This window comes from Pogonomyrmex barbatus, unplaced genomic scaffold, assembly GCF_055798465.1.
Source record: "Pogonomyrmex barbatus isolate J1 unplaced genomic scaffold, ASM5579846v1 scaffold3, whole genome shotgun sequence".
Classification (NCBI taxonomy): domain Eukaryota; kingdom Metazoa; phylum Arthropoda; class Insecta; order Hymenoptera; family Formicidae; genus Pogonomyrmex; species Pogonomyrmex barbatus.
Window position 1 is genome coordinate 11,855,157 of NW_028297127.1, and position 12,267 is coordinate 11,867,423.

The 12,267-nt window shown below is 32.6% G+C and overlaps 1 protein-coding gene across 9 annotated transcripts in view; it reads right to left on the bottom strand.

Moving 5' to 3' along the window:
* Positions 1-12,267, bottom strand: part of Cip4 (formin-binding protein 1-like Cip4) — a 36,675-nt gene that overhangs the window by 5,259 nt on the left and 19,149 nt on the right. For 4 of the 9 annotated variants that reach the window (XM_089080523.1, XM_089080522.1, XM_089080516.1 and 1 more), the window contains 9 exons: positions 10,797-10,912; positions 7,913-7,963; positions 5,794-6,100; positions 5,332-5,478; positions 4,592-4,948; positions 2,434-2,463; positions 1,164-1,471; positions 818-1,009; positions 79-212 (listed from right to left, as the gene is read on the bottom strand). In XM_089080523.1, the coding sequence (XP_088936649.1) occupies positions 79-212; positions 818-1,009; positions 1,164-1,471; positions 2,434-2,463; positions 4,592-4,948; positions 5,332-5,478; positions 5,794-6,100; positions 7,913-7,963; positions 10,797-10,912 (1,642 nt within the window). The remainder of the gene's footprint in view (positions 1-78; positions 213-817; positions 1,010-1,163; positions 1,472-2,433; positions 2,464-4,591; positions 4,949-5,331; positions 5,479-5,793; positions 6,101-7,912; positions 7,964-10,796; positions 10,913-12,267) is intronic. The other 5 variants (XM_089080518.1, XM_089080519.1, XM_089080525.1 and 2 more) reach the window with 5 other exon arrangements.

Sequence of the window (12,267 nt, forward strand, 5' to 3'; positions counted from 1 at the left end):
AACATTTTTATCTTCGTTCCTAATACTGTCATAAAAAATAGAGATCATATATCTTCTCATAAATTCGGAAGGACTTACCGTCGAAAGGATAAAGTGCTCTACATGTTCCCAATGGTGGCTGAGCATCCACTTCGTCATGATAATATTCCTCACCACTGCCGGGTAGCGACGTTCTCGACTCGCCGAGACCAGATTCCGGGCTGTTCGTGGAACTGTGCATCAGTACCATAAAGCGAAAACCGTGGCTATTTGTCTAGTGTGAAGTGTCTAATCTACTAAACATCGCAAACCAAACGTTTTCGCGAAAAGGACTGCACAACTAGATCGCGATTTAATTTGCTTCTACAAATGATTATAAACGTAGCAGAATTCCAATTCGTCACACTAATAATTTGTGAAACATATCAAATGACAATAACTCATGTAGTAAAACACTTTCTGTATTATCTCTGTTGATTATATTCCGATAAGATAAGAATGATTGCATAAAAGCTGAAGACTGCATTACCGAAGATTGCAAATTTCTTGGATTTTTTAGATTTATGGAGATCGAAAATTATGAAACACGAGGAATCTACAAAGCAATCAGTATACTAATGGAATCTAAAAATAAATTAATAATAATAAAAATAATAAAATAATAGTAATAAAAAGAAAAAAAATCATAAAATATAATAAAGTAAATATAATAAATATATAAAACGTATAAAATGTATAAAAACTGAAAATTTTATGGATTTCTTAAAAGTTCCGAAATTTTCAAAGTGTATGATGTGACTTGTGCATTACCCCATCCTATGTCAACGAGATAACTTACCCATGAGTTGGTTGCGGTGTGCCTGGTGCACTCTTCTTGTGAACCGGCTGATTGGCGTTCACATTACAAACGCTCGAGTCAGAAGCGGATCTCGAAAGGCTTTCTTCGCCACCCGAATGACTTCCTCTTCGTGAACTCAACGGCCTCGTTGCCGAACCATTAGTAGTAGGTTTTCGCATTGCTTGACTTGGGCTAAAAGCACATCACATTATTACCTTGTCTCTTTGATAAATTAAAAATTAAATAACACATATATTATTGCTATTATATAAATTTCTCACTTTTATTTAGTTAATAGCGAATATCAGCACAGATCTTTTCATAGTTTTAGCAAAGTTTCATTTACCTAGACAAACTGGCGCCAGCACGCATTGCTTCTTCGAGGTAGCCTTGAAACTTTGCCAATTCAGCTCCGAGCTTGTCTAGTTTATTACTAGACTGATTTAATTGTCCCTCTATACTCATCGGGTCTCCTAAAGCGGGATTCTGCTCATATACTCCTTTCATCTTCATCAGACCATCCCTTGCAGCAGTCTCCTGCTGAATTTTCGCCTGAATCTCGTCCAATCGCTGTTGCAATCGCTTCTTCCGCTGATTTGGTGGTAGATCGCTACAATCCTCCTTGGCACCGTCACCATAACCAGGCACATTATTCTGGAATTTATTTTAATAAATATTGATTCCTTTAAAATTGTCAATTATATTCCTGAGACCCAAAAATTTCTTTGAGGCGAATCCTCTATAATAAAATTCATAGACAAAATGTATTAAGTTAATTACTGTAATAATTAATATTAATGTATATAACAGTAATAAATTAGAATATTTTAATAAAATTGCAATTATATAATTACAAAATATGAGTTTCTCTCTTTTTCTTCTTTTCTCTCAATATATTACAGTCTCTCAATATATTACAGTCTGAGTCTCAGGAAGGTAACAGAAGAAAAATGAGAAAGCTTGAGAACATATTTTGTTGCAAGAATAACTCATTTCATTAATGATCTGCGAATTGTTAGTAAAAACTAGCATATACAAATTAATATTGATGAACAACTTCAATATTTAATATCACTCGTTGTTCTAAGCGATAAGAAAAATAAAATGTATTCTCTATAACATGATAAAAAAAAATATAAACAAATTATTTCAGAAATGGGAATAATATTTAACCCTTTTGGTGCTGAAAGATTTAAAAGAATTGGTAAAAAATAAAATTTAATAAATAATTAAAATTTACTTTCCCTTTATTTTCAGAATTCATAAATTTCAAGAAATTCATACATTTTTATATTGATGCTACTAGATTTAAAATTCTATAAATATTTAATATCTACGTTATATAGACTCTCAAAAGTTTTCAGCTTTACAAAAATTAGATTTATTTAATTAATTCGTTTATCGAGTAGTAAATGTAGGGATTCCTTCAATTTGATTTCCTATAAAATAATCGAATTGATGCAATTTTATTCTCAAAGAAGCGATTACCTGCTTCTATTTACTACTGCATATAAAGAAGTCATAAAGAAGGCAAGCAAGTCGAGCACTTGTAAGCATTCAATAAGCACCAAAAGGGTTAATTGGTAAGTGACTTGGCGATTATATAAAGGACAGACCTTTAAAGCTATGCACACCTCGATCAACTTCTGTCGTTCGCATGAAACAAATCCCAAAAGCGTATCATTCAGCGAATGAACGAGATAGACTTTTAGCAATAGCGTATGCGAGAACACAGATTTCGGAAACGTTAATTCCAAGTATAAGATATTTTATTTAAATCACAACATAAAAAAATTAAACTAATTTTTAGTAAACATAATTTCACATTTATAAAATCTAAAATTTCACAAAATTATTGGTATTTATAATAGTACATTAATTTTATTTTGTTTTCTTGTTGAATATTAATTTTAATATAAATTCTATTTAAACTATAATTTTAATTTTATATCATTTCAAAACTATATTATTTTATATAAATCTCCTCAATCCTCGACGTAATAAATTTTAATTTAATTCTCTATGATAAAATACTTTTTCTATTTTTCTAATCATAATTAACTTAATTTGATTACAATGTAAAGTGTCAGATAATTTGTACATATTACACTTAATAAATGTTATAGTTAATCAATCTTATACTAATTAGAATTAATGTATCCGCTGAATTCACGCTCTTCTAGTAAGACGTTTTAATATCGCACGTATTTTATCTTTAAATTGCGGATAAGTAATTGTTATTATATACGCAATTGCGAGCGAAAAAGCGGTCTACGAAGTACTTACTAAGTGTGACAATATCCCAATTCATAGAATTCCCATGATGATTGGAAACAAGAAGACCACAGGTAGATTGAACCATCCACCAAATTAATAGAAAGTACAGAAGAAAAATAAGTTATGTTTTTCGTTATGCAAGATCAAATGAAAGATTGATTGCAAATTATAGTACGAACATACCAAACATATAAAAATAAAAGAAGATACAGTATTAAACTCAACTCATCACAATTGGTATCACAATTTAGGAAATCTAATCATCATTTATGTATTTGCACATTATCTGTAAATTTAAATAAGTATATAAAAATATTTCAATTCATTATGAATTCTAAAAAACTAACTCTAAAAAATTTGTTTAATAAAAATTGGAATATATATTAACAAAGACGTTAAATACTTGTTACTTTTTTTATAAAATAAGATAATACAATTTTATATAATAGGAAAATGAGTACAAGGAATTTTCTCTATTTTAATTGTAATTTTAATTGTCATTATAATCAAGATTTTTTTAAATCATATTGTTGATAAGCTTATATTTTTAAAATCATGTTATCAATAATCATGCTATCAGATATGAATAGAGTTTGTTACTGTATCGCAAAGCGTTTGTAAAGTATACAAAAGTGAAACTCTTCAAATAATAATACTAATTTAGAAAGGCAAAAACCGCTTCGAGTAATTATAGATAACAGTGCGCAAAACATAATTGAGAAGTCGCTCGTAAATAACATCACTGTAGCCGGACGGAAGAATGCGGAGTCTACTAATATGCATGCGCAATTGAAATTTGTGTGCATATAATAAGAGCAGGCCTGTCGGCTAATAAGAAGATGCAAGTATACGTACATAAATGATAAGTTAAAATAATAAAATGATACTTCAAACGATTGTCGTGCATGCTGTAAAAAATAATCTGCAATATCCTCGGCAATTATCCTTTTCTTCTCATGACCTCGCAGATAAATAAATAATGCAATAAATTATGTTAGTTCTTCCTTCGAGTCGTGCGAGTTTTCAACTTACAGAATTACGAATCGGGATCAGAAATTATATTTTCATTTCAATTATATTATATTTTTATTGCTAAAAATCAATATGTAATCATGAGATACGTGTGGAAAAATCGCAAAAATTTAATGCCTACTCGACAACTTCACGAGAAGTAACATAAGGTTCCTCAAAAATGGTATCGTTTTAATAAAAATTCATAAAAATAAAATAATTAAATAATGATGACTAACTCTGTGATAATAACTTTGTATTTTGCATTAAATTAAAATGACTAGACAAAAATTAGAAAAAGATCTGCGAGAGACGCGCTAATTATCAATGATTTTCAACGTTCATCAGATTTCATTCAATTTAAGGAATGTTCAGTACATCTTTTTATTATATTATATATATCATACACTCTATCAATGATCTCAAAAGATTTGCAATGATTTTTATGCAATGAGTTTCCTCAAAGCGATATGGATGAGTAGCTACCTTATTGCTGCCGAAGATCCCGAAGAGACCGACCCTCTTCTTGATCTTGCCGCCAGAGACGGTGCCCTTGACCGTGAGGTGATTATGGATCGGCTGCATGACCGGCTGGGCTAATTGACTGTTGCTATCGTAGTTTTTGGCGACTGATAAGTCCTCGAAGGGAAAGTCTCCAGGCGGCTGAAAACCACTCTTATAGCGTTCGATCACCAGCATCGTGTCTTCCTTCTCATTGATCTCGTTCGCCGCCTTCTCGATGCCATCCAAGCACTGAGCAATTATCGGCGCCACTGCTCGTTCGATCTCTACCGATTTCATCATGTAATTCCGCATATTTTTTATCCTCTTCTCGTCCAGTTCCTACGACAAAAGCGTGATATACAGAAATCGTAAGGAAAAGATCAATAAAGGTAATTGAAATATTGAATCGCATGAGTAATAACTCACTAACTATTGCAATAATTTCCACAACCAACTTAATTGAATCGATATTGATTTGTAACTGAACAGACAAATTAAAATCGTTTTGCAATAAAATTAACTTAAAATTAAAACCATGCGAGTGATTAATACATAATTGGATCCATTCTTCAAACTTATCAACTATATCAATAAGAGTTTAATCATCTCAAATCCTTTCTTTTATTATATTAAACAGTCCAACAAATTGTTTTTTTGTATAATAACACGATGAAAATCTTTTCAAATAATCAATGTTATATAAAGATTACGACAAGTAGTACCTGAAGATGTTGAAACACTTCTGGCATCGCCGTGTGATAGTGTAACGTCTGCATGTCATTCGTCTTTTGCAGCTGATTCGCATACTCCGTTTTGGCTTCCTCGCTCTGCTGAGTCTTCATAGTCATATTCATCCTCTGCTTCTCGACCTGTTCGTTGTAAAAAAAAAAAATCAATGAGAAAATGATAAAAAAAAAGGAAAATGGAAAATGATGGGAAAAAAATCGATGAGAAATCATGAAGATTCAATATTCATCAATTATTTTTAATTGGGAAGGAAAATAAATTAAGATTCTATCTGATTCATGTAACGATATTATAAACTTTTTCTCTCAATTATATATCCATCAGAAGTTGAATTTCTCCTAGAAAAAAAATCGACGATAAGAAACTAAATAAAGCTAAGCACGATGCAAAAGTTAAAGGAATTTGTCACATACCGATTAGGGGATTTATTACCGTACCTCTGCTCTCGAGAGATTGAGATCCGCGTCCGCTCGCTGGTAGTTTTCCACAGCGCGCTCCGCCTCGCGGAAGGCCTTCTCGTAGGCCTTCCTGGCGCGCTCCAGATTGCCGATCTGACCGGCCAGAGTGGCCATCAATCGCGCACCTTCCTGGAGATGTTTTTTGCGATCCTCTTTGAAATCTTTAACCAGAATGTTGAGTTCCCGCAGAACGTTGGCTTGGAGATTCTCCGCGATCACCTCTCGCTGACCGGCCTGATCGTTCACCTCGTTCAACTCCATCTTGAACGCTCGGCAGGGACTATACCTGAAGAAAATACAAGCTCCGTTCCTTTCCTCTTCTTGTTTTTTTTTTTCAATCTCTTTTTACACTGCATTCTCTCCATCTCCATTCTCCATTGTTTTTAAAGTTCATCGCCGTTTAATTAAAATTCCTAGTCTTTTCTTTTCTTACTATTTCCTTCATATTTTCAAGTTCGCCTTCTATTTTTTATTCTTTCATTACCACACCCTGAATTTTTCGTTCGATACTTTACTTTTCGTCATTTTTTTAATCATTAAATTTCTCATTTCTCTTGTCAAGAGATATTAATGGCCTAGCTACTTTACACAATTTACACGCTTTATATAAGGCAGACTCTTGCCTTAAATAAAGTTAACATAATTGTATTTTTTTAAAATAATTTAATATAAAACTTGCATATTAGACAAGAATAATTTCCAATCTACACCAACGCCAACGCAGACTGCTTTCGCAGAACGCGAGAGGCCTAAATCTCGGCCCACGCCGATTCGTATGACGCATTCTTTATACTGCTCTATAAAGAACCGACCGGGAGCGCAAGAATCTCTTTTACCAAGTTATTGAACTCATCTCACCTGCGAGATATATTCTTTGCAACGTTAGAATAATCATTTAAAATTTCAACATAATTAATAGAGCTCCAGCTCTTTCTCGAAGAATGTTAAAGTCTTGATAGATTTCTAAAAGAGATCTGACGATTAAATATACAAAAAAAAAAAAAAAAAAGACAGAACAAGAATTTAAGATATAAGGTTTTAATATCACGGTTCTAATGCACAAAAATTGATTGGAACTTTCTAATTTCAATCAGGAGTGAATTCTAGGTCGCGAGATAAGCAGGTTGCTTCTATTTTCTTTCCCCCATTAAACTTTGCAAACGTGTTTGTGTTGAACGTTTTGCAATTGACGGATGAAAGATTTTTTCATGGAAATGAAAAGCGCAAACAAGTTGACGGAAAATTTCATCGAGGCAAAAGTCGTTTTATTTTATCCCTGATTTTACCTTAATTCCTGTTTTATTTTAACCCTGATCTATACTCTTATAGTTCTATACGCGTTTAATTACTCGCGCGCTGCACATTCTGTGCGTCCAGTTAGAAAATTAATTATAGTTTTATGGAATTCAGAATCCATGAAAGAATAACTCTGAAGATTGGTACACAGAGAAAGAAAAATTTTACTGAAACTACCTAAAACTACCTAAAAATATCTAAAAATTGGATCAAACATCTAGGAAATAATTATATTAGACTATCAAAATAATTCTGTAAGAGTTACCAAATAATTTTGTAATTCCATTTAAACATAATGAATTTAAATAATAAATTTGTAAAAATTTTTTCAGCAATCAATTTGACTGTTTTATGAAGTTATTTCGATGACCCTACAAAATTATTTTTTTTTCATATAAAAGTATAGAAAAAATATCTACCAAATATTTTTTTAATTTAATAAATCTCGATTATATTCGAAAATACAACAAACTCCAATGCGTTGTATACGATTAGAGAATGAATTATTATATATACCATGAAACTTCATAATTGGAAAATATATTGAAAAATATACCGAAATATACTGAGTTATACTATTTTTGCCTTCAAAAATAATCACCGCAAGAAGGGATATTACTACTCCATTCGTCATGTGCAATTACCTACTTCTCCCGATTAGCCACAGTGGTGTAATTTATCTCGGCCACAGACAATTTAAATATATGTTTGTTATTCTTTGATGTTTGGTACACAAAAACGGATTTAATAATCTATCTAAGATCGTCGGTAACTCGAGAAGAGAGAGTGGCTTTATACTTACTGATAATCCTCCTCCTCCTTCTTTTTCGGTTGATAACTCTTCACGAGACGTCTGCAACAGAGAAGGGAGAAATGAGATTATTGATGCACGCTTCTCACGAAGGTGAAATGACATCGCCGATAACATCAGGCAAATAGCAGAAACTATTGGATTACCCGGAAGTAAACTACCTGGAGAAACGATCTCTATATTACCTCAGGGTTTCTCGTTTACGACTTTTTTTTATTCAACTGGTAATTCTTTTGAATCGTTGAACTCTAATTTCTTTTGAACAAACAAAATTATATTTTACACGAAAAAAATAATTTTGTTAAAGTGTCCAAAACTTTAGCCAAGTGCAGATTTAAAAATAATTTTGTTACTATCAAAATATATATTTATATAAAACATTCAAATTAGTTGCTAAAATATTAAAACGGTATAATTATCATGTTTATTCCTCTAGAATTATTTTGATGGCTTAGCAAAATTATTTTCAAATTTTTGTCTAGCCAAATTTTTAAGCACTTTAGCAAAACTGCTTTTTCAATATAAATATAATTAAATATAATTATAATATTGTAATGACAATATGTGACAGCATGCTCAGAATTATATCTCGCAATTTTCACACATTTCAACTCTCCTCCTTTTATGGGAGAAATTATTGGTGCGTACAAGCAGAAATTTATTTGATGACTTACGCGGTCATTCCAATCCGTCGGAGTGCATCGAGAGGTCAAATCGCGAGCTATGCCGCGGCGCAATAATCGAAGAAATATCAGATCGCGAGTGTGCGGAATTATTTTCGGTTGTGGCGTAGATTAAAACAGATCTGGGCGTGCCGTTTTGATTTTTACGTTGCGCCACACGTCGGTCTATAAATATACTATACACGTTGAATCTCTACGCGCCCTTGATATATCAAAGCGACGCGAAGAGGATTCCAGGCAGAAAAAAAAAAAAAGAGAATAAACAAAAAGATGCCGGCGCGGCAAATCGCTTATACAAGAATAGATCTCGTGTGCAAAATAAAATATAATTGTAGAATTTTCCAAAGGGTCAGCCAAATGCACGCGCGAAATTACTTCTCGAGCGAGTTCCGCGAGTAACCGGATACTGTTACGGATGATCTTCCGGTTATCTAACCGGAGTAATTTTTTTCGGATGTTACAATTTTCCCAAAATCGTCCTGGAATACGCGTGCGCTGGCCGCCGCGGTTTTATACGAAAGCGAATAAAGGGTCGCGCTAGACGTGGAAATTGCAGCGCATTAAAACGAAGGACGGTGCGGTGATTCGTATGCACCGGCAAGAGCGAACGTGCGCGGCGAAGCGCGTGAAATCATTTCTCGCCGTTGCATAGTCAGCTCTAATTAACCCCTTCGTCAAAATCGATTCTAACAGTCGGAAACGCACATTTTCTCATCAGTTTCCTCATCAGGCATGCAAATTTAATTGCGAATTCATGCAACTTACGGTCCATGTAAGCATTCAATTGCGTTACAATAATTGATTATATTAAAAGTAATTATTATTACAACTAAGCTCCTCATCAAAAATCAAGACGTCGAGTCACGCGAAGTTAATAATTTTCAAATGTTTTTCATTATGATAGAATGCCTGATTATAAATTCCGATTATAAGCTGCGTCGGAAAATAACACAAGGAAAGAATAGTTTTGCTGAAATATCTAAAAATTTAATCGTATACAGATCTACAAATAATTTCGCTGGCATCAAAATAATCATGTGGGATATTCAAATTGATTGCCGAAATGTCAAAAATTTTTGTAATATAATCATATATTTTGCATGATTCTTTTGATGATTTAAAATTATTTCAAATCCTGGTTAAACTTTTAGGTACCTCGACCGTTCTTTTCGTGAAGGAACGATAAAAATATTTACACCTCAATAAACCTTCAGTACAATTTCGATCCACTTTTGTAGATTATGCCAAAGAGCAGATGGCGGAATTAATTACGACTAATGTTGCACGCAGCGCACATCTTGGGACGTACGATGAAGTAATTAAGCGTAATGCAAAACGGAGTAATTAAGCGTCCGGAGTGAATGGATTTCGAGACACCCGATAGAACAAAAGTGCGCCACAGTGGACGGCATTCACAGGACGGACAAGGGACTCCTTTAACACAATATTAGTCGCTACAGATCTCGCCTCGTCCCTGAACCCATGGGGTGCGTGAGACACGCTCGTTACATAGAATGTCCCATTGAAATCATTTCGCCTCGTATGTCTCATCCTTTGTCAAGGCACTTTAAAAAAAAAAGTATCATACACGTTGAGCACGTCGAGTCGCACGACAGGGTGCAAGGTGCAAGATATACGAAAGCAGGGACCCCACACACCTGTCATTGGCCTCTCCTCCCTTCTCTCTGTCGATTTAAATTATTTTCAAAAGTAAAGAAAAATACGACTGCGCTATTTTTTTTCACTGTTTTTTTTTATCTTTAATAAAGTATAAACGAATAATTAATAATAAAGAAAAGAAAAACAAATAAAAAATTAGTAAATAAAAATAACTATGTTACAAATAATATATATAAAAAGACAGAGATAGATTCAAATCTTTATCTCGCAGTTCTTTATATAACAAAATTCTAATGCAGAATATTCCAAATTAATATCGTGATAAATCCTTGAAATATAAATTATTTAAAAAATTCAAAGAAATATTCAGATCACTAAAAAATCTTAATGTTTTTTAAGTATAATTTATGTTTAAATATCTCTATATATAATAAATCAAAATTTATACTCAGTCAATATTCACATTTTGTATATGGAATATAGTACCTCGAAAAAATATCCGGGTACTTCTAAAAATTCATCCCTCTAAATTTTCCGTATCCCTTTATGATCTTAGATATTACGTTTCTCACCTGAGCTTCGCTGCGTATTCGAATTCGATCGCGCAACGATCACGTATGAAGTGGCCATACCTCTCGAGAAATTCTATCCCTTTCTGTGTGTGTAGGGACAGATTCTCGAACTGGTCCTGAAAGCATAAAAAGAAAAAAAAACGATAGAAAAAAAATCAATGTTTATTTATTTATAATACATAAAATATGAGATTAATTTACAAACTTATATTAAATAGAATATACGAATGTACGAATATATGAATATATTTTTATATTAATGAAAAATGTCCTTTAATTTTCAGTATTTTAATTACATTATAATTAAATTATTACATTAAAATATTCTACGTTTATATTAATTAATTAGCTTGCGCTAATATTATAAAAATTGAATTGTAAAATATTCCAGATACAATAAGTATTTAGAAAAATTACAAATTTAAAAGGAAATGATGCTTAAAATGTGAATTATTTTATATATTTTGAAGAGATCAGAAAAAGAGGCATGAGATAATCATTTGAGTAAGTACATATAAGAAAGCTTTGAGAACTAAGACTTATTCTTAACGAAAGGGAAAAGTTTTTCCTTTTTTTTTTTCTTTCAATTTCTTAGAATATGTTTGTCTAAATTGTCGATTTTGCCGGCAAGAGAGTGAAGACTTTTCTCCGTCGAACGAACAATCCGACCGTATCTATCGCGGTCGACGACTGAGAAAAACCTCTTGGCACACATACGCCCCTCGTTTCCTCCTCCTCCACCTCCACCTCTTCCATCACCACCGGGACAATGAGGAATTTCGCAAGCAACGTGCGCGGAAAGATTTCTGAACGTCGTTTAGCGGCTCGGCACGAAAAGTGAAACTGGACATACTACCGTTTAGTTATCCAAAGTAAAGTATATAAATGAAGTTAATGCCTACATTTGCAATTTTGATGGTCTATTATTTAGCATCCTATAAATTAATTTTCAATATATCTGCAAGATATATAGAGATAATAACTGTCTGCCTTGTACGTTTGTAAACCAGACTCATGTAGCAATTTTCTCACTAACTCTTCCTCTTTCCACATCTTTATTATGATGAGATAACAAATGCAAAATCATACTAATCATTATAATAATAAACATTATAATTTAAATTTAAATCGATAATTTTATTTATAAAATAATAAAGTTCTTTAAAATCTTTTTGTCCCATTTCTTTATCTCAGTGTTGCATTAAATTCGCCAATTGCGAAACTGACGTTGCACCATGACACAGTTCCCTAATACTATAAAATTCGTTCTTTCTTTTTCTTACTAAAAAAAAATCTTTTTCTTCCATATTCTACAAGAATTCAGAAAAGATTTAGATTATCAATTTCGAGGCTGAGATATCTTTGAGTTCTCTCTTTCTCTCTACTTAAGATGGAATGCGAGCTTTATCGTTCAAGGACGATCCTATCTTTCGACATTTATACCACGGCGCTGGCTTAAGGATAAATCGGG